Here is a 24,035-nt window from a genome sequence, read left to right on the forward strand (position 1 = left end):
AAATTTCCCCCAAATTGTTCTTGATAGATATTTGTTTTTTCAAACTGGAATCCAGTCAGGGCTCACACATTGCATTTTGTTGTGTCTCTTGAATCTTTTACAGCTCCCACCATTTTCCCCCATAAAAACATTAATTTATAAAAACTGGGCTAGTTTTAATATAGAGTGCTCCCATTTCCTGAATTTGTTTCTTTCTTTCAATGTTGTTCAACTTGTTCCCCTCTTCCTTGTATTTCTTGTAAACTGTGAGTTAGGTTTGGAGATTTGAAAATATTCAGGTTTAACATTTTGGCCAAAAATACTTCATAAGTGATATCGTGTACCTCTACTTCATCAGAAGGCACATGACATCACTTGGTCTCACTCTATGAGATGGTAAATTTGATCTCTCAGTTTAGGCAGTATATCCAGATTACCCTGCTGTAAACATAAAATTTTCCCTTTGTAATTAATCGATGAACTCTGTGGTGATATTTTCACACTGTTAAAATATAACATTCTCCAAAATCATTTTACCCAATGGTTTTAGCACCTATTCACGAGTCATGTCTGTGAGAAATGCTCACCTGTCTGAATTCAAATAATGGACTCGGAGACAGAAGTCTGGCGAAAATGAGACTTTTAATAGGTTCTCAAGAGCGGGTGTCCAGTTGTACAGGCACACGTGGAGTAGTGATCACAACCCATTTATCCCCCTGAGGTGCGAGAGTCCCTCCTCCGGTTCCTCATTAGCTGATACTATGGGGTTAATAATGTCCTCATACGTTGCCTAGGTCTTATTTTCTCCTATTGGTTTTTTTTTGTTTGTTTGTTTATTTTTAATGGGCTGAGGCCTTTTCTAGTTGTCTCCACCTCCCACTATCTAGTTGAGGTGGGTGCTGGGAGGAGAGGGGTGGTTCCCACCATGATGCTAGCGCAAGTACACACTTCTTTGTTCTTCTATCCTCATCCATCCTCCCTACATTTTGTTTGCCCTGGGGAAATTCAGTAACCATTTCCATTAAAAGTTGACTATGCTGGAGATGGATCACAGAGGCCAATTCCCTACCTGTCTGAATCAAGTATTACATTGGAGGTTTCAAATTATCATTTTCTGATATTTTATCATTCCTTTTCATTTATTAGCTTTCCTTCTCCCACCACCTCCACCCCTATCCTCTCTCCCCTCATTTTTTTCTTGAGTATCACTATGGATCTCAGGATAATTTTTATTCAATGTACTATAATTAATTACTGACATCTTTTATTTCATTTATCAGAAATTTGGCTAGTAGGAGCCTCTTCAAGCTTTTTCTGCCTATTTGAATTCCAACTTACCCCTCAACTCCTATTTCATATTATTTTATCTATGAAGTATTTTTTACTTGGAGTATTAAGTGCCCTCTTTCCCTGTTCTATTGTGTGTTGCTTATATCTTCATTATCATAATCAATACTTTTATATGATAAGTATTTATAGGTTTGTCTTTCCACTAATCTATAAGGACCTTAAGAGAAGAATCATATTTATAACTGGTATCCCCAGTACTCAGCATGGTGCCTGGTGAATATGTATTATAACTGATGAAATGAATCAATTATTTCTCTTGTCCAGTTTATTATTCCTCTTCAAATTTGTTCTCTTATTTTTTCTTTTTATCCCCCTTTTCTTCTATTTTCTTTCACTTCAGTTTTATTGAGGTATAATTGACCTACAAAATGATATGATATTTAAAGTTGCATATCATGGTGATTTGCTATACATATACATTATAAAAAAAATTCCCCCCATCTCCTTAACTTAATTTCATCCAATGAAATTTTCACAACATTTTCACATACTTATCATTTATGTGTGTGAGGACATTTAAGTTCTACTCTCTTAGAAAATTATACAATGCAGTGTTATTAAGTATAGTCACCATGTCATATATTAGATCCTCAGACTTTATTCAATCTTGTAGCTGAAAGTTTATACCCTTTCACCAACTTTTTCTGTTTCCTCAAACCCCCAGCTCCAGGCAACCACTTTTCTTTTTCTGTGAGTATTTTATTTTGTTTTGTTTAGATTCCACATACACATGATACCACACAGTATTTGTCTTTCTCTGTCTGGCTTATTTAACTTAGCATAATGCCCTCAAGTTCTATCCGTGTTATCACAAATGGAAATTTTTTTTTCTTTCTCATAGCTGAATACTATTTCTCTCTTTGTGTATTTTCTTTATCCATTCATTTGTTGGTGGACATTTAGGTTGTTCTACCTTGTCTGATTAGGTCATCAAGGGGCAAGACTTTCTTTCAAGAGCAAGAACAATCTCTTCAGGAGCTTTAAAGATGTGGTAGTTGCCTAAAACACCCAGTGATATCCTTACAGAGCTTTTGTATGTAGTTCAAGAACTTCAAACTCAAGCACTACGCTACTTTCTCACTGGTGCTCCCCTGGCTCCCAGGTGAATCAGAGGGATCAGAAAATGAAGGAGCTGACAATGTTCTATTCCTAGTCTTCTGTGACATAGCAAAGAACTTGTTTTGATAACAGGGCTTTTCACATTGGATTGTAGGATAATCCTCAGTTCCAACCAATTGTTGAGCCAACTAAGGGCATTTTTGTAGTGCTACAATTGGTAGAAACCAATTTTAAAGAATAAATTAACATTTCTGTCTTACAGAATTGTATTGCCTCATAGTTAGAATTTAGGTAAATAATTTCTGATGAACACTGGCTGATATGGCTTTTGAAACTGGCATAATGCCATTGTTATCAGTGACAAAATGCTGATGTCTTCTTTTACCACAAAGATGTTTCTGTTCCAGCAATTAATCATGGACTGTCACTATCAGGGCCTTTTAAAACTTAGTCAACAAAAAATAATAGCTAATAGTAGTCTATGGAGCATTCTAAACTTTCCAGAGTGCTTTGAAATGCCTGTTATATTTTAATCTTCTTCTTCAAAAATATCCATGTTTTGAACCCAGCTGCATATATCCAACTAACCATAATCTATCTCTATTTGGATTCCTCGCAAGTTTGGCAAGCTCAACATGTCCAAAATTCATCAATTCTCCTAGCTCAATTAATGTCAACACTATTCTCTGCCCAAGCCAGAGTCCTGCGGATCAACACTTATATCATTATTTCTTTAATAATGCTAAATTCTGAATCCAACGCCTCAGTAGCCAACTGTTATGAGGGATACTGCCAATGTGTACTATTTCTTTATCCTGGTGAAGGTTACATGAGTGTGATAAATGTATGAAAATTCACTGAGCTGTATAAGTATGATACAGGCACTTTTGAAACATATCTATATATGTAAAAAGCCTAAGCGACCACACAACTGAAGGACCGAACAACCAGTCGACCAGTTGCTATGACACACACTGACCACCAGTGGGCAGATGTTTAATGCAGGAGCTGCCCCCTGGTGGTCAGTGAGCTCCCATAGCCAACCTTCCACAGCTGGCCAACCTCCCACAGTCCCTCCCCCTCACCAGCCACACAACCCCCACCCCCCCCCCCCGCATCAGCCCCAATCACCAGCCAGGCCAAGGGGCCCTACCCATGCACAAATTCATGCACCAGGCACGAGATATATATATATAGTAAATATATGTATACATATATTGTTCAATTAAAAAGTTAATTACATAAAATATAATTGATTAGCCAGCTATCTTCATATCAGGATTGATCAATAGCTTCAGTATTTTATAAACCTCTTCATTATGTTGAGTTTTGTTTTCAATCACACTCAGAGCCAAAAGTGTTCTGATCACAATAGGTGATCATCAATGACCAGCAGAAAGTCACATACTCATTCTTATTCATTATGGAGAGTTGGGATTCTATGGATTTGTTTCATGTCATTGTGATAATGTACCACCTCACTATGAAACAGTCTCTCTTCCAATGGGCAACAGTTCATCCACCCTAGGGGATAATTCCTGTCAGCTCTCTTTTGTCACCACACTTGTTTAATGCAATGAGAGGCAGTTTAGTGAGACAGAGAGACATTTTGGTGTCACTCGCATCAATATGCTGATGCAGGAACATCAATATGCTGATACAGGCTCAACTCAATGCCAGCTGGTATCACTATTCAACTCTTCCAGCCTGGCTGAAATAGAGATAAAAATGAAAGCCAAATGCTTAAATATAAATCCAGACAAAACAGTCGAGAAACCAGTAGGCAAAGAGACATCTTCTGAATCAATGGCATAAATTATTCTGACATTTTGAATTATAGGATCTTAGAACATAAATTTTAGGTGAAGATATGACATACAGCTCTCAGTAGGATTTAATAAAAATCCACACTAATGTTCCCACCAGTTTGGGAAATGTCTGAATAGAAAACTCTGTTATGTAAACACTGAGAATGAGAAACTTATATGATCTCATAAAGCACCTATTAATGATTTAAATATTAATTTTAATATGAAATATTTATATATTATAAATATAGAATACAATAATGTAATTAATTATATAGTTGCATTTTTAGTGCCTACCATGGACTAGGTATGCACAAAGCATTTTATATACATTACTAGAGGCCTGGTGCATGAAATTCGTGCACTGGGGGTGGTCCCTCAGCCCAGCCTGCCCCCTCTCACAGTCTGGGAGCCCTCAGGGGATGTCCTACTGATGGCAGGGGGAGTGGGCCTAAGCCACAGTCTGGCCTCCCTCTATAGGAGGTAACCGGGCTGATCAGGAGATGGCGCCACCCCCAACACCCTGCTGCTGCTGCCACTGCCAGCTGCCACAGGCACCAAGATGTTTTCATCAACACGAACTCCAGTCCCTTCACCATGAAAAAATGACAATTTTCTTTAGGCACTTTGAAGATGTTTATTTCATAGGATATGGCATTTCTTTCTTTTTTTAAATCCTCACATGAGGATATTTTCCCATTGATTTTTAGAGAGCGTGGAAGAGAGAGAGAAAGATAGAGAGCAACATCAGTGTGAAAGGCACACTTTGATTGGTTGCCTCCTGCATGAGCCCTGACCTGGGCCCTGGCCAGGGAGGAGCCTGCAACCTAGGTACATGCCCTTGATCAGAATGGAACCCGGCCCCCAGCCGCAGCCACAGGACTGGGCTGGAGGTCAGCCCCCCCTGCAGGTTTGTGTCTCTGCTGCTCCGGTCCCAGCAGCCCAGTGCCACAGTCGGCCCCCCTGCGTGTTGTTCTCTCTGGCTCTGGGGTCGGGTGTGGGCCACCCTGTCTGTTGTTCTCTCAGGCTCTGGGCCCGCGCCAGGCCCCTCCTCCTGAGCTGGTCGTGACCATTATGGCATCCTGGCCTAATTTGCATATTACCTCTTTATATGTATAGATTTTATTTAATGTAGTTTTATAGAGAGTTTTTATGATACATCACAATGAAATAAAAAATAGTGAGAAGTTCACCTAGTCCATGTCAATGTTCTTAGAGTTTCTATGGTCTCTGTTGTTTTCTGAGTATCTATAAAGTGTGTACATTGGCATTTTAATATTCATTATTATAATCACATGTTAAAATATTAACATAATGCACTGAAATAGCTAAATCCTGAATCCAACCCCTCAGTAGCCAAATGTCAGGAAATTTGGCCCAAAATGACTGATGTTCTTCAGGCAGGCATAATGGCCTAGCCCACCTCTAAGCTGTTTCTGAGAAGTATTTTCATATTCATCCCACCTATCTGTAGAAGGTTCAGCCCCAGATATTTTGGATGCCAAATGATTCAAAATAAAAAAATCCCAGAGGCATGAGAACAAAGGGCTAGTCTAGGGGGTGGTTATACAGTTTGGGAAGAGAAAGCAGGACATCTGAGCTGAAGGTACTGGTGCAAAGAAAAAAGCCTGAAATACAAGGAAAAGTATTATAGAAGCCGAGGATGGATAATGCAGGGACCCTGTTAAGCAGAATAACCTGTGCCCTCTCAGGATGTGCTCCAGGTCCCTTTTTCTTCCAGTGTAGTTACAGCTGGGACTAGTGAATGGCCTTTGAGCAGACCAAACAGCTCTTTCAGAAGGTACTCTGGCAACTCTAGCTTAGGTTCAGAAATGCATTCATACTAAATTAAAAATAAATGGTATCATATTAACAATGGAAGGGGAAATAAAAAGAGGGAAGAGAAAACAAAAAAGATACTGAGCCCAAAGTGGAATGGAGACAAAAATAAAAATAAATAAAAAGGTTGACTAAATCTGCTAACATTATAAAACATCCTCTTACTTCCCCCCATCTCTCTGCCCCCTTTAATATCTCCATCTGAAACAATATACACAAAAACGAATTTCCTATTTGATGTGCTACTTAAACTGCCTCCATGCTTCTGTCTTCCAGAATTTCTCCTTCCTAAGTCTAGAGTTGAAATATACGATCAGGAGCAGATGAGAAGGTAAATGGGAAGAAGGAATTTTTCTTAGCTAGGCAAGACTGATCAAGTTTTGGGTTTGAAATGAAACAAATTGTTATTTGATTATATTAAGATCAGTTGCTGGGTCAGGAAACTGTTAAACCAAAATTACACAAATGACGTAAAATTTTTTGGCTCATGATACTTGATACAACTAATTTTAGACAAAGTGATTTTTAGCACTTACAGCTGCAAATATAACAGTTCAAGATAACGATCAACACTAAATTTTGATATTTTGTTACTTTTGAATTATAGTATTTTTAAATAAAGGGTGTGTTGTTTTTTTTTAACTCACTGCTACTTGACCTTCAAAAGAGTCTTCAACCAATAAAAACACATTATGATATATTAGGCTAGAAGAAGACTACTTATGGCAGACTGTCCATTTTCTGATATTGGCTTACAAATTTTCCTCTTACTTCTAGAATCTCACTCCCTCTAATTTCCAAGCTAATTCATTGCCTCAAAACTATTTTTCTGAAAGTAGAAAGGATACATGGTATAGCAATCACAGCCAGCTTTCTACACAAATCACATCACTCCCTAATTCCTTAGTAACAGAATCCCAATTTTGTTGGTAGAAACAAGGAAAATGTGCCTAGCTATAAAATCACATTGTGCAAGGGGTGGCCAGGTGGCGAAGATTTCAGAGGAAGTCATTTGCTAAGAGTTTTAAGGAAGTTTATTAAATATTAGAGGCCCGGTGCACAAAATTCGTGCATAGGGGAGGGTCCCCTCAGCCCAGCCTGCACCCTCTCCAATCTGGGACCCCTCGGGGAATGTCCAACTCCTGGGGATTGGGCCTAAACCAGCAGTCAGACATTCCTCTCACAATCTGGGACCGCTGGCTCCTAACTGCTCACCTGCCTGCCTGCCTGATCGCCCCTAACTGCCCCCCTGCCAGCCTGATCACCCCTAACCGCCTCTGCCTGCTGGCCTGATTGCCCCTAACTCCCCCCCGCCCTGCTGGCCTGGTCGCCCCCAACTGCCCTCCTTGCCTGCCTGGTTGCCCCCAACTGCCCCCCCACCAGCCTGGTCGCCCCCCAACTGCCCCCCCTGCCAACCTGGTCGCCCCACACAGCCTGCTTTTCAGTCATCCATTGGGTTGTTTCAGTCGTGACGGCCCCTGGCTTTTTTATATATTAGGATGGACAACTCAATTTGCACCCTGTGTAACAGTCTTAGTATATTTGTTCTTTTGTGACTTGCATTTGAACTGACATTGTGTTTTGGGGATTCATCCATGTTTATCTAATAGCTATGACTCATTTATTGTCACTGCTGATTAGTATTCCATTTTACAAATAAACCACAATTTATTTTGTCATTCTATTTCGATGGACTTTTGAGCTGTGTCCAGTTTTTTTGTTATTACAAACAATAATTTTATAAGCTTTCTTGTATATGTTTCCTGCAAAACTTTCCCTAGAACAGAGGTTGGCATACTGTGGCCCATGGCCCAATATGTATAGCTTATGTGTTAAACACAGTCTTTATGTTCTTTTAATGAAGAAAAAAGAAAAAAAGAAGAAGATTTTATGACATATGAAAATAGGAATTCAGTATTCATAAATAAAGTTTTGGGGGATATATCCATGTCCATTTGTTTATATATCACCTGTGGCTGCATTAATGTTACAATAGCAGAGCTGTGGTCTATGTCATCTATACTTCCTTCAAAGCATAGTCACACCATCTATTCTGAGGCTTATCTTGAGATTGCCTTCTCCTTTAATTCCTGTCATATTTATTGTAAAGTGCCAGTCCTTTAGATCTTGTCACATAAAATGCATTTTAATTTACTTTTTATGTACTCTCCTACTTTCCCAACTACATGAAACAGTCACTTGGGTTTGAGACCATGTTTCATGACACAAACATAAAGCAGCTGCTCCACAAATGCTTATTTTTATTGTTGATAGTCATGACAGTACTTTTCAGATGCTTCCCTAGGGACTAAAAGCATTTGTGCCACTTCACAAAGTCCTAGATTTAAACATGGGAAATAATTTTAATAAGAAAATTTATTTGTTCAATACTATTTCTTAAAAATGTGTCTTCTTCTTCTGGACTTGCATCAAATTTTATTATCTTCTATCTGGTATATGTTTTTATTTCCTTACTACACTGTAAACCCCTTGAAGACATTAACCATTTTATTCATCTCAGTATTTTTCCCAATATCTTATACAGTCACCTTCCCTTTTAATGAATTCGCGAGTTTGCACAAAACCATACTAACCTCTACTAGAAGATGTAAAAGCAGAATATGTCTGTCTTTCACCCACATGTTTCAATCTTATGCATTTTGGTGAAGAAACAAAACAAATAAATGCTTGATTATAAAATACTGACCACATATGTAAGGCTGTTAGATTTCAAGTTCTTATATTATCCTAAATCAGTGGTCGGCAAACTCATTACTCAACAGAGCCAAATATCAACAGTACAACTATTGAAATTTCTTTTGAGAGCCGAAAACCGACTTCTGCGCATGGGCCACGAAGTTTCAATCGCACTGTACGTGCGCGCCTGCACGTGGTATTTTGTGGAAGAGCCACACTCAAGGGGCCAAAGAGCCGCATGTGGCTCGCGAGCCACAGTTTGCCGACCACTGTCCTAAATGATCAATTTAAAATTATATATCTCTCACACTTAATTTACTATTTGAAAGTCACTGTAATAAACTATACTCAAAAGTTTAATCAAATTTACCTGGTGTTAGATATTTGTGAGGCATTTGTAATCTATTTTTAATAAAATATACAAATGTATTCTAAAAATTTATTGACACTAAAGTAAATGAAACTAATCAATTACTCATTTGGGTATGATTTTAGTGTAATTGTGCCTAGAGATTTTTAACATAAATCTACAAATTCTTCTGAACTGGAATGAAGAGTAGGACACCTTTGTGTATATAATATATTCAAAATTAAAAGTGAGAATGAAGTCTTTCTTACAGTAAGGAAGCCCTACAGAGTGATAGTTTTAAAAAGCCATTTCAGCTGTGAGAGTTTATTTAGGTGGAGAAAATTAAAGTATTATTATATTACATGATAATTTGGCAGTAACTTTATCTTCACATAGCACCACTATTTTCATTAAATAAACCTAGTGTGTGCTGTACCTAAAAAAATTCAAGATGATTTATTCTATTAAACACAATAGTCTTATTATAAAGCACTCATTAATCACTTTTTCCACATACAATGAAAACTGCTATCATCATCAATTTTCATACATATTACCCCAATATGAATAACTTTGAATAACATTTTGCTAAAAAATACTAAAGCACAATTGTGTCCCTGAATTATATTCACTTCAGAGCCAATCTGTGCTCAAGGATTATTGATAATGAATGTTAGAATGCTTTGCTGCTCCACTAACTTGAGTGACCTTTGCTGAGTTACTCAAGTTTTGCATTTTAATTTTTCTATCTGTTCATAGAAATCACATAGAAAAGAGACTTTAATGTTGGTTCAAAACCTCTGAAGTTCCCCTGGTAAAATATGAAACTGGACCTGTACGCAGCGGGCAAAGAGAGACCAAAGAAGGGTGGCAAGTTTAATAAACAAGAGAACGAATGTACTAGGCTTATCTTGGGCAACTGTAAGATAAGTAGATCTTTGCACCTGCTCCCAGAACCTTAAGAGTTTATATAGAGGCTTTAATGGGGTTCAATCCAGATGGTCTCAATAACAAAAATCTCTACTACTGTGGAAAATGTGGGTGGAATGTAAAGTATATTCCAGGGACAGGATAGGGGGAAAGGAGCCTCTGATTGCCCAGGTCCACCTCTCAGATCAACCTCACCTCCTCTCCTGATGACCTCCCTTAACCCTCAAATATCATCCAGTCCTACTACTCTCTTTTGTTCGGCAGATAAGGAAACAAGCCCAGGGATGGCCAAGTTTAGTGATATTTCGAACCCACTTAGATTTCTAGGAAAATACTATGTAAGCTAAAATGTATGATAATCTACACTAATAAAAGAGTAACATGCAAATTGACCGTACCTTTGCGATGCCCACCAGCCAACCAGGAGTGAGTATGCAAATTAACCCAACAAAGATGGCGGGTTGATTTGCATATGCAGTTTGCCTAGTGGCCAGGGTTGGGGCGGGATGCTTACGTTGTCACCATGGCGATGACGCAGACGTTCTGCACTGCCCCAGCAGCTCCGGGCCTCTGGGCAATGAGTGAAGACGGAAAGGCGGCTCCGGCAGGAGCAAAGGCAGTGCCGGCAAGCAGGGGAAGGAAGGCCCATTCTTGCACGAATCTTCATGCACCGGGCCTCTAGTTACATAAATAACTGACCCTGGATTAAATTAATTTCATTCTCTTTAAAAGAGGAATATAGCATTCCTCACTATTCTAAATTCAAATATCCTGGAATATATGTTAACTTATGTTTTAGTAGTGCCCTTTAATAATGCCCTAGCTGGTTTGGCTCAGTGAATAGAGCATCAGCCCACCGACTAAAGAGTCCTGTGTTGGATTTCCAGTTAAGTGCATGTACCTTGGTTGCAGGCTCAATCCAGCAACCAGTCGATGTCTCTTTCACATTGATGTTTCTCTCTGTCTCTCCCCTCTCTTCCACTCTCTAAAAATCAATGGAAAAATGTCCTCAGGTGAGGATTAACAAAAAAATTTAGATTTTAAAATGAAAATTTTAAAAAATAGTGCATTTGTGTGACATTTTTGTTTTTGTTTTCATTTTTTGTTTTGTTTTTGTTTTTGTTTTTTTAATCCACACCCAAGGATATGCTTCCACTGATTCAGAAAGAGAGGAAGAGAGGAAGAGGGAGGAAGAAATGTCAATGTGTGAGAGAAAGAGAAGCATTGATGTGAGAGAAAAACATCAATGGGTTGCTTCCGATATACCTTGACTAGGTACTGAGCCAGCAACCTGGGTATGTGTTCTGACTGGGAATTGAACCCTTGACCCTTGGGTAGACAGGATGATGCTCTAACCAACTAAGCCACACCAGCCAGGGCTATTTATGTGACTTTTGATAGGAAAGTCATTTCTTAAAGATTTGCAACCCATCAGATAAATGCTAAATTTATATTCACTGTCAATATTTTGGGTCCTTCATCCCAAAATTTCAGTAAAATATTAAGTCCAAAAATAAGTGGAAATAAGGAATTAATTAAAGCAAATACTTGTGAAAAATTCATAAAACATTTTTTCTATTATGCTCTATGGATAGAAATGAAACTCCTTTCTCATCTGCTTTAGCTTTCTGCCTACCTATCCATAAAACAAGGACTCTTCAATATTTATTGAGCCCCAATACATGTACTGTGCTAGGTTCTGCAAAGGATGCTAAAAATGAATAAAGTATGAGCCCTTGGGGAATACACCATCTCTAGTCAGAGAAGTAAATAAGTACTGTATTCAAATTCTAAAGTGAGAATTATAAGTGGTATTTGACAGTTAAAATAAAGAGCTTATGAGAATTTAAAGGAGGGATAGATCATACCAAGTAGGAGAAGCCAGAAAACGAAGGCTAAGCTTGGGAAGTGAGACCTGACTAGAATTTCCAGAGCAAGGTCTTCTAAGGAAAGGTATATTCTAAGCACATCAGAGGAAATGTAAAAGTGAAGTGCAAACGTTTTGGCAGGTTCGAGAGATCAATCTCCTATGGGGCAGGGAAATAACGGGGGGAGGGGGGGGCGATGGATCGGTACACCCCCTAAATGATTTTTCCCAGCTGCTGCTTCTCTTTACCATGTATTTTAATATTTATAAGTTTACTATCTTCTGAATAGGAAAAGAATCATTCCTGACTAGAAGCCAGAATATTGAGGCTTCACCTCCACTCAGTTAAAAAAAAAACACAAAAAACAAAAAAACAAGCCCTAGCTGGTTTGGCTCAGTGGATACTAGTAGAGCATCAGCCTGCGGACTGAAGGGTCCCAGGTTCAATTCCAGTCAAGGGCACATGCCTGGGTTGCAGGCTTGATCCCCGTAGGGGACGTGCAGGAGGCAGCCAATCAATGATTCTCATCATTGACATTTCTTTCTTTCCCTCTCCCTGCCTCTCTGAAATCAATAAAGATATATTTAAAAAATAAATAAAACAAAACAAAAAACCTTAAGTACTTTGCTTGATGAATCATATGTACTAGAAAACCAGTTAACTCTGTTGCAAGTTTTGTCTTTGAAACTGATGTAATATAATGCATGAGCTTTGAGGTCAGCCAGTCCTCGAATGAAATCAAGACTTAATCACAGCCCCGCTGGAGTTTCTCAGTGGTTGAGCATCAAGCTATGAACCAGGAGGTCACGGTTTGATTTCAGTCAGGGCACATGCCTGGGTTGTGGGCTTGATCCCCAGTGTGGGGCGCGCAGGAGGCAGTCAATCCATGATTCTCTCTCATCATTGATGTTTCTATCTCTCTCTCCTCCAGTCCTCTCTGAAATCAATAAAAATATATATTTTTAAAAAAGACTTAATCACAGTATGTGTAATTTGGGCTGATAATAACAAAAGCAACTATCAGTTTTCTATGCATTTCACCTGTCCCTCTTCTCCAACTTTAATGCGCACAACTATCACCTGGGGTTCCTGTTCATCTGGGGATTCAGATTCAGTAGGTCTGGGGTGGGACCTGAGATTCTGCATTTCTAACGATGTTACGGGTGATGCTGACGCTGCTGGTCTGTGGACTACTTTTGAGTACAAAGGCTAGAAGCATGGACCCCAGTCATCAGTATCAGCACCTCCTGGAAACTTATTAGACGTGAAATGCAAATTCTGAGACCCCACACCAGACCTACTGAATCAGAAACACTGAAACGAGGCCCTGTGTTTCAACAAACCCTCTCAGTTATGTCACTGGTTTTCCAACATGATTACAGCACTCCAATCACTGGAGGAGTGGCGGGGGAGTGTTAAATACTATTGATGCTCAAATCTCAATCCCAGAGAATCACTTGCAATAGTGCGTGGTGTGGTGTGGGTTTGCAGCTTTCTAGAAGCCCTACCAGGTGACTCTAATCTGCAATGAAATTTGAGAAATCGCGAGGTAGGTGCTTGAATTTCGGTAGGCCTGCTTTTCCGCATGTGGATAATATCCACGCTGGCTCCAGATTTTGGCATTTCCAGCCAGCCTGAGTTGGCCGGAATCCCAGTTCGGTCTCGGGGAGCCAGTCTCCCCGCCTCGGGTCCCACAGCCTGTCTGTCTTCTGTCGGGGGACCCGTTCCGGACCCGCCTGAGCATCAGCCAAGCGGCTCCACATTCCAGCACCGCCAACACGTACGTGGATGGCGCGTCCCTCGGAGTCAGCCCGCCCGGGACACCCGGCCGCGCATGCGCCCCGCACCCGCCAGGCCCGGGCCCGAGTAACGGACGCGAGCTCCCCCCACCGGAAGTGGGCGCCGGCGCGCCGGGAGGAGCCGGCCGTAGCGTGGCGGCTGCGGGCTTTCGGCTCCGGGTTCGAGCGGCTCGCGCGTCCCTCTCCGCGTCATGGGGAAGGCGGCCGGCGCGGTGCCGCTGCTGCTCCTGGGCTACGCGATGCTGTGGCTCCCGCTGCTCCGCTCCGGGACGGCCTCCGCGTCCAAGGCGGTGACGGCTCACTTGGCCGCCAAGTGGCCCGAGACCCCGCTGCTGCTGGAAGCCAGGTGGGTGCGGCGGGGCCCGCGCGGAGCCCGCGCGGAGGGAGGACCGGCGGGGCCGGGGGCGCTGGGGCCTGACGGCTTCTCGGAGCCGCCCTGGCACCGCCGCTCCAGGCGCGCTCGGGCTTGGCCCTCGGAGCCCCTCGGAGCATCGCCTCCTCCCCGCTACCCGGCGCAGCATCGTTTGCAGTTCCTCCCCCCACCCCGCCCCCCACCCGCAGATCCTACTTTGCCTCGCCCGCGAATTTTAAAAATTTCGGGATTTTTGTTTAATGCGTTTGGAATTTCTTAACATTTACGAAAGGGAAAAAGAGAAGAGTGGATGGTGGAGTGTAGCATTTACCGCAAGCCCTTCAGTTAACGTGGGCAGATCTTTTTAGGAAACCCAGCTGAAGCACCCAGGGAGGCTTCCTGTGCACAGGACCGCTTCCCACGTTATTCTTTCCATCTCCTCCGACCTGGGATTAGTCCGCAAGGTGTCATTTACCGTGCAGAAACAAAACTGGCTGCTATTCAGTTTTGCTCTTAGTATTCCAGTAAGCCGAATTTTAACGTACTTTAGCCAGCATGAAGTTTTAATGCAAATTACTTTTGTCGTTTCACCGAAACAAGAGTTTATGATCCTTAAAAGAGGATCACTTCACATCACAATGCATACGTAAGAAACTAAATCAGTTCTTTTATAATTGACATTTAGCATTCCATGAGTTTCAGTTGTGCAGCATAATGATTTGCTATTTGTATGTATGGTGATCACCACAATGAGTTTAGTTAACATGTCACCATAGTTACAACATTTTTTTCTTGTGATGAGAACTTTTAAGATCTCTCCGCAGTTTTCAGTATGAAGTTCAGTAGTAACTACAGTCACCATGCTGTACATGACATCCCTTGAATTATTTTATAGCTGAAAGTTTGTACCTTTTGACCAACTTCACCCATTTCACTCACCTGCCCCCCCCCCCCCCATCTGTTCTATATTTGCGGGAGGGAAATTTCACACATAAATGAGGTCATACAATATTTGTCTTTCTCTGTCTGATTTAATTTAGCATAGTGCCCTATCGGTCCAGCCATGTTGTACCAAATAGCAGAATTTCTTTTTATGGGTTTTTTTTTGGTTGTTTAAAAAATTTAATAAGCCATATGTATAAAGCACATAAAAAGCCTGGCATTCAGTAAACATCGTGATTATTTTTTTAAATAAATCTTTAGTGTTCAGATTATTACAGATGTTCCTCTTTTCCCCCCATAGCTGCCCTCCACCTGATTCCCCTCCCCCCACCCCATGCCCTTACCTCTCGCCACTGTCCTCATCCATAGGTGTAAGATTGTTGTCCAATCTCTTTCCGCACCCCTCATGCCCCCTTCCCCCTGAGAATTGTCAGTCCACTCCCTTTCTATGCCCCTGATTCTATTATATTCACCAGTTTATTCTGTTCATCAGATTTTTATTGACTTGATTTTTAGATTCACTTGTTGATAGATAATTGTTGTCACTTTGTTGTTCATAATTTTTATCTTTACCTTTTTCTCCTTCTTCCTCTTCACAAAGAATACCCTTCAGCATTTCATATAATCCTAGTTTGGTGGTGATGAACTCCTTTAGCTTTTTCTTGTCTGTGAAGCTCTTTATCTGACTTTTAATTCTAAATGATAGCTTTGCTGGGTAGAGTAATCTTGGTTGTAAGTTCTTGCTGTTCATCACTTTGAATATTTCTTGCCACTCCCATCTGGCCTGCATAGTTTCTGTTGAGAAATCAGCTGACAATTGGATGGGTGCTCCCTTGTAGGTAACTGTTTTTCTCTTGCTGCTTTCAAGATTCTCTCTTTGTCTTTTGCCGTTCGCATTTTAATTATGATGTGTCTTGGTGTGGTCTTCTTTGGATTCCTCTTGTTTGGAGTTCTCTGCACTTCCTGGACTTGTACAAGGGTTCTTTTTTCTTCACGTCCTTGCCAATATTTATCTCTTGTCTGTTTAATGATAGCAATTGTATAACAGGTGTGAGGTGGCATCTCATTGTGGTTTTGATTTGCATTTTCCTGGTGATTAGTCAAGTTAAGCACCTTTTCACGTTCCTGTTGGTCATTTGTATATCTTTGGAAAAAATGCCTATCAGATCCTCTGACCATTTTTTAATTGGATTGCTTGTTGTTTTTTATGTGGAGTTGTATGAATTAATAATATATTTTAGGTATTAACCCCTTATCAGATACATGATTTGCAAATATTTTCTCCCATTCAGTAGATTGCCTTTTCATTTTGTTGATGGTTTCCTTTGTTGTGTAGCATTTTAGTTTGATGTAGTCCCACGTGTTTATTTTTACTTTTGTTGCCTTTGCTTTTAGTATCAAATCCAAAAAAATCACCAAGACCAAGGGTAAGGAGCTTACAACCCATGAGTTTTTTTTTTCTAGGAGTTTTATGGTTTCATGTTTTATGTTCAAGTCTTTAATCCATTTGAGTCAATTTCTGTGTATGGGGTAAAACAGTGATCCAGTTTCATTATTTTGTGAGTGGCTGTTCAGTTGTCCCAGCACCACAATTGAAGAGACTGTTCTTTCCCCTTTGGTTGGCTCCTTTGTCATAAGTTAGCTTACCATACAAGGGTGGGCAAAAGTAGATTTACAATTGTAATATAAATAATATAATAATTAATAATAATATAAGAATAAACACTGTTTACATACAACTGTAAATCTATTTTGCCTACCCCTGTATATGCCTGGGCTTATTTCTGGGCTCTCAGTTCTGGTCCATTGATCTGTTTGTCTGTTTTTATGCCAATATCATATTGTTTTCATTATTATAACTTTGTAAAATAGTTTGAAATCAGGCAGCATGATACCTCTAGCTTTGTTCTTCTTTCTCAAGATTACTTTGGTTTTTCTCTTTTTAAAACTTTGACCAAAGGTAATATCTTTTGGAAGGTGAGGAGCTGATTTAGATGGCTCTCAAGGATATTTACTTCTCTGAGATTAATCATGAGTTACTGGCATTTTGCTCCTGAAAGTAATTCTAGAATAGTTCCAAAAGTGCTTAGAGCAGTGATATATATTGAGTAAATGAGTGTAAGTGAATATTTTCTTAAGGTAATCTCTTTGAAGGTTCATGCTTAGATGTATAAATTCTGGCATATGGAAGAAGTCTTTTTCCTATGATTGCACACTATGAGCATGTCTGCAGTTGTTTGATCAAGTCAATTAGGTATTAAGTGTTGCTCCCCACTTTACTTAAGGTTTTTTAGCATCTCTGCCCTTTTCAGGTATATTCTGTTTAGTGTTCCAGTTGTTTCCTCTATTTTTATCTTCTTTTTTTTTATGCCATTGTGAGTTGGATATCATTAATAACAAGAGTTGTTTTGAAGTTACTTAATGCTTTAAATTTCTATGCTTCATGTTGACCAGTGTCACCCCAATCAACTTAGTAAATATTTAAAATGAAAAAGAATTTTATATGCTTGCATGTTTATGTTGATGAATTAATCAGTTTTGTCGACCTCCATTTAGTAACCATCTCAGATTCACAAGAATTAGTTCGTCTGCATGTGTGTTTAATGTCTTAAATACTTTCCATTTATATTACGTTAGTTTAAGTTTACTAAAGAGAGAGAGAGGGGTGGGGAGATATATGATAGGTGGGACTAACAAAGAATCTGTACCATGTGTTTGGTGACTGTTTCCTTTCTAGTTTAAATAGTTAAATCTATTTGTTGCAGGTTGTTTGTTTGTTTGTTTGTTTGTTTAAATATATTTCATTGATTTTTTTTTTACAGAGAGGAAGGGAGAGGGATAGAGAGTTAGAAACATCGATCAGCTGCCTCCTGCACACCCCCTACTGGGGATGTGCCTGCAACCAAGGTACATGCCCTTTCACTGTGGAATCGAACCTGGGACCCTTCAGTCCACAGGACGACACTCTATCCACTGAGCCAAACCGGTTTGGGCTTGTTGCAGGTTTTTTGTGCTGTGTTCTAAATAGGAGTGAATAGTCTTTCACTTATTTCATTATTTCCAAAAGGTTTTATTGGCTTTGGCCTTTTTTTTTTTTTACCTACCATCTGTATAAAAATGGAATTTTCTTTGGGCTTCATACCCAATGCAATACATCAACTTCCTATTAATTTTTTATGAAGGTATTATCTAGGTTTTAAATAATAAAAATTGTCTACACAAATAAGTAGCTAATTAAAAATTATACATGATTTTAAAAGTGTTCATAAAACCAATTTTTGTGCAAAACAATTTTTTCTTTTTACTTTTTAATCTCAAAAATACTTTAAAATTATGCTTCTTAGTACTATTTCACATGGAGAAACAAAATAAATAATCCATATTTTAGTTGTAGCTAATAATGAGGAAAAACCAAAAATAATTTCTTATGCAGTCTGTTCTGGTCATGAGTATGTACCTGTGGTTGAGAGTAATATCTCAGGTAAGAATCATCAATTTGCTCTCTTTCTGCCTTATGATAAGTAGAAATCAGCAACTTGACATTAATTTTGTGGGTTTTTGTTTTGTTTTGTTTTTACCATAAGTTATAATTTGGTTCTAAAGTATAGTTTATAGTATCTAAACCACTTTTTAATTTTAATTTATTAACTGATTACTTTTATTTTTTAATAGTGAATTTATGGCAGAAGAAAGTAATGAAAAATTTTGGCAGTTTTTGGACACCGTAAAAGAATTAGCAATTTATAAGCAAAGAGGTATGTCATGTGCATATTTTAACTGGTAAGATTTGTATTTATATGCACACTTTGGATATGTTTAATGATAAAGGTTAAGTGTAAATGTTTAATGGGATTAATAAATCTGAATATTAAGTTTGAAAAGATGTTTTAATGAAAACTGTTTTAAGCATCCATTTCCAAAAATATAAAGCTTTAATTCTTTATTATAAGAAAGCTCAGCCCTGGCCAGATAGATCATTTGTTTGGAGCATTATCCTATATACCAAAAGGTTGTAGGTTCGATTTCTGATCAGGGCATATCCTAGGTATAGGGTTCGATCCCTGGTTGGGCATGTAGAAGAGCAACTGATCAATGTTTCTCTCACACATTGATGTCTCTCTCTCTCTCTCTCTCTCTCTCTCTCTCTCTCTCTCTCTCTCTCTCTCCCCCCCTCTCTTTCTTTTCCCCTTCCTCCTTCCCTCTTTCTCTAAAAATCAATTTTAAAAAAATCCTCGGGTGAGGATTTTTAAAAATCCTAATATATAAAAACGCCTGGTCTGTAACGACTGAAGGCTCGACTGACCGGAAGTCAGTCCTGCAGTCAGTGCTGGGTTGCCGTGGTGACCTCCATGGCAGCTGTTGATCAGCCCTTGCCTCTCTCTTTCTCTCCGGGCCTAGCCAGCAGCTGTGCCTCTCTTTCTCTCTGGGCCTCCACCGGGGCTGCTGATCAGCCCCGTCTCTCTAATCAGGCCCGGAGATAGGCCTGGAGATGCTTCCTGGCTTAGAAACCAACCAATCAAAACCCAATCTCGGTGAACTGCGAAGGCAGAACCTAAGGTGGGGGCTGAGGAAGGGTTTTAAGGACAACAGATGTTGGTGTAAGGTGTAAGAAAGCGGTTCAATTTTTTAATGACCAGTTTGGCAGTATAGTGCATATGGCTGGCTATCAGTCTAGATATAGGGATTATGTATTTTTGTCTGCCAAGAGCATCTCCTCCTGCTGAAAAAGGCTTTCCCCCCCATTTAAGCAATCCTATCCTATACTAATAAAAGGGTAATATGCTAATTAGACCGGGTTGACCGGCCATCTTCCAGACGTCCAACTTCCTTCCGGACAAAGCCATGGTGGTGGGGGCCGAGGCAGAGAGGGCAGTGGGGGGTGAGATCAGGCTGGCAGGGGAGGACCATTGGGGGCGAGATCAGGCTAGCAGGGGAGGGCAGTTAGGGGTGATCAGGCCGGCAGAGGCAGTTGGGGGCGAGATCAGGCCGGCAGGGGAGGGTAGTTAGGGGCAATCAGGCAGGCAGGCAGAGGCAGTTAGGGGCGATTAGGCAGGCAGGTGAGCGGTTAGGAGCCAGCAGTCCCAGATTGCGAGAGAGATGTCCAGTTGGAGAGGGTGCAGGCTGAGGGAACCCACTCGCCGTGCACGAATTTCGTGCACCGGGCCACTAGTATCATATAATTAGCAATGTTTGCATAATGCATTATAATCAAGAAGAAATAGAAATTTTTTAATTGTTTTGCTTATTATGTAGATTTATTTGAAATAGTATTAGTTTTGCAATAGTAATATTGATTTTTTTTTGCCAAAATACTCAAAATTTTCAAGAGATTTTTAATACTTTCCATCAAAAATCAGGGAACTAGTATGTTTTCATTTCACTGTCTAGAAAATGGAGTTAGGCATTAAATATATATATGAGATTATATATCTATATATACATGTACCTTTAGAATGAACAAGTGTTTATTAATGTGTTTCTTAGGGAAGGTCACTAGATTTAAAAAACTGAATTAGGTTTTAGCAGCAGAGGCTAAAAGGTTACCTATTATTTTAAAGAATGGTTATTTTCCTGTCTCTACAAAGAATAAAATAAATGATATTAACATGGAATCCCTCAAGAGGGAATTCTTTAGCTTTTTAGACTTAGAGAAAGCATCTTACTACAGTAATTAAATAGTTTATTATTTTATTCTTTAATAAATGTAAGGTAAAGAACAGTTTAAAATGTTTTAAGTGTTCATTTACTGGAGACTATTTGGTTCATGTGGTGGTGAAGTTCAACAATTTTATGATTTCATGAGCTAGGTTTAAAAAATAGAGCAGACATGCCTTCGATGATATCTTAAACTGAAATCTTTCCAAAAACAAGTAATTTGCTCTCTCAAAAAATATTTACTTCAATTCATTATTTAATAATCATTTGAGTCAAGAGAAGCTAGGCATTGCTTTAGATACAGGGAATATAAAGATGAATAAATGTGACATGTTATTTGAACCGCCATAATGCAGTGCAGAAGACAGCAAAACAGCTAAGTATTCTATGAGGTGATAAGAGCTTTAAGAGGGAGACATCTATAATATTATCAACAATAACAAATATTTAAGAAGATAGGATTAGCTGATGAACAAAAATAGATCCAAAGACAAGAGGCAGGGGAGAAGGGGGTTAGAGATCAACCAAAGGACTTGTATGCTTGCATATTAGCATAACCAATGGACACAGACTCTGGGGTGGTGGAGGCCTGCCCTTGGGGGTGGGAGTGGCTGGGGGGGTGTTAATTAGGGAAAAAGGAGACATATGTAATACTTTAAACAATAAAAAAATATATGATTATTTGATATTAATTTAGCATTACAGTGAGAGAGATGTGCCAATGTGTTGAATACAAAATATTAACATTCTTTCCTTTTGCATTGTTTTTATAGAGTCAGGTTATTCTTATTACAACTTAATCCTGAAGAAAGCTGGACAATTCTTAGACAATTTACATATCAATCTCTTAAAGTTTGCTTTCTCTATAAGAGCATACTCTCCAACTATTCAGATGTTTCAACAGGTATGTAAAAATTCCCAAGCTATCTATGACAAAGAAGCATGCTAGCAATGTAGATGAATCTATCTTAGGTGAATATCTTCCTTTCAAAAGGATCTATACACTTATCATATCTGGTTCCATAGCTTATTATTGATTATATTATTATTGCTATCATTGATTATAATATAATCCATCTATATAAAAGGCTTAGCGACCGACCGGCTGACCGGCTGGTAGCTATGACATGCACTGACCACCAGGGGGCAGACGCTCAACGCAGGAGCTGCCAAGCAATAGTAACTTTGCAGAGTACCCTCTCACACTCCAGGACCCCTCGGGGGATGTTGGACTGCCGGTTTCGGTCCAATCCCTGCAGGCCAGGCCGAGGGACCCCACCTGCCGGAGGAACTCTGCTCACTCCGAAGATGCCCTTTGAGTCCCTGTGCCGCCCCAGGTGCGGCCATCCAGGGAGGGACCATGGGAGGCTGGCTCTAGGGCGTGTCCAGCCCATCTCACCTGGTCCCTCCCCGCCAGCCACCTTCTAATTTATTTCCTTTCAATGTGCACGAATCCGTGCACCAGGCCTCTAGTTGATATATAATTTTATAGTTATTTGGGATAAGGATTTTAGGACAAATCACCATTAAAATGAACTATATAGAAAATTTTAATTTGATGAAACTTTTCAACTACTTTGAAGCACATATTTCTACTATAAAGTTGATTCTGTTAAAATATTTAATTCTGCCTGCATATAGATATTTTTTACTTTAATTAGAGCAATAACTTAATAGTAGTCGATGAGTTATTATAATCAAAGTAATGTGAGTTTTTAAAATCATATTGTAATTATGAATTACTGTAGCTAAATATAATCTTTGAAATCTTAGATTGCAGCTGATGAGCCACCACCAGATGGTTGTGATGCATTTGTGGTTATCCATCAGAAACACACCTGTAAAATTAATGAGATTAAAAAGCTGCTGAAGAAGGCTACTTCAAGGTAAATTAATGAAAGCCTTCAGTGAAAGAAGTGCTTTATGAAAAGAGTTGAGGGTCAAAATAGCCTAAATTTCTTATAATACAAAATTTTAATATTCTAAGATATTATATTTTAAAGAATATGCTATATATTGAAAAACTGAATATATATGAGCTGGGAGTCTGAGTCCTTTTCTAAAATATATAAGTACTTTCAGTATTTTGTGTTAACTAGCTTTTGACTTTAGAGTATAAATTATACAAGAATGCCATAAAATATGAGATATGTTTTATATAAACCATAATCAAATGGAACCTATGGATTTATATGGGCTATATCTCTTTAAATATAAACTGAATGTGTACCTTAGAAACAGAAAATTAATAATAAAAACAATAACATAGAAGTTTTTTTTTTTAATATGTTATTCAAAACTTTTTTTAAATTTCTTCCAAGTATTTCATACAAATGACTACGGGGAGTAGCATATGTAGCATTCTTGTGGGCCCATTTTCACCCCCATAGAATATAAGGACCACAGGGAACTGATGCAAACAAACTCATGCTGCTTGTGTGCCATGAGTAGTAAAGCTCTTTGTTTCTGAACTAGAAGTCTCAGGTCTTTTGCCAGTATCCATGAAACAGTAAAAGGCAGACTTGTTAGCTTGTAAATTAGGATGAAATCAATTCCTTAGCCTGACAGAAGCCATATGTAGTATTAGATTCATACCTTTTTTCTGTGAACCTTAGGCACTACATTTCTAACAATTTTGCCACTGCTAATTTGTATTATTCCCTTTATAATCTTAGTGAATTTAATAAATGAAAATTTATATTTTTAAATGTAATCTCTTCATATTTCAAGTCTATTTTTGCCCAACCAGTGTGGCTCAGTTGGTTGGACATCATCCTGTTGCTCCAGGAGGTAGCCAGTTCGATTCCTTGTTGGGGCACATGCCCACATTGTGGGCCGGATCCTCAGTGCCTAGTGAGGGCGTGCAGGAGGCAGCCAGTTGATCTTTCTCATCAATGTTTCTGACTCTCTCTCTCTAAAAAAATCAATAAAAACATTTTTTTAAAAAAGATTATTATAGCTGTGGATTAAAATTTTTTAACCTGTGGTATATCCAACCAATTCCTGAATTAATCATAGAAACATACTTTGGAAGGTATGTGTATATTTGTATATAGGAAGGCACTTTCTGTAATGATTCGTGAACAGTTGGTAGATGAGCTCATTTTTTCTTTTATATTCAACTTCAAGATTGATTTACTAGCATTGTTTTATTAGCAGCCTTTCTAGTTACCAACAATAGTAAATTATTTGAAAACATTCTTCCATACTAATTTCAAAATGTAAGATACCCTATATAGATTACTAAATGTTCCCTGGCCAGGTAGCTCAGTTGGTTAGAGTGTCACTCTGATAGGCTGAGGTTGTGTGTTTGATCCCTGGTCAGGGCACATATAAGTAGCAACTAATAAATGCATAACTAAGTGGAACAATAAATCAATGTCTGTCACTCTCTCCCCACCTACCTCT

At 39.1% G+C, this 24,035-nt stretch overlaps 1 protein-coding gene across 2 annotated transcripts in view; it reads left to right on the forward strand.

The window, feature by feature from the left end:
- The first annotated feature begins 13,788 nt into the window (after nt 1-13,788).
- Nucleotides 13,789-24,035, forward strand: part of UGGT2 (UDP-glucose glycoprotein glucosyltransferase 2) — a 166,921-nt gene continuing 156,674 nt past the window's right edge. For both annotated transcript variants that reach the window (XM_079778742.1, XM_079778741.1), the window contains exons 1-4: nt 13,789-14,024; nt 18,645-18,727; nt 21,401-21,531; nt 22,401-22,513. In XM_079778742.1, coding sequence (XP_079634868.1) covers nt 13,870-14,024; nt 18,645-18,727; nt 21,401-21,531; nt 22,401-22,513 — 482 coding nt within the window. In that variant the 5' untranslated portion in view covers nt 13,789-13,869. The remainder of the gene's footprint in view (nt 14,025-18,644; nt 18,728-21,400; nt 21,532-22,400; nt 22,514-24,035) is intronic.

Source organism: Cnephaeus nilssonii (assembly GCF_951640355.1).
Source record: "Cnephaeus nilssonii genome assembly, chromosome: 8".
Classification (NCBI taxonomy): Eukaryota; Metazoa; Chordata; class Mammalia; order Chiroptera; family Vespertilionidae; genus Cnephaeus; species Cnephaeus nilssonii.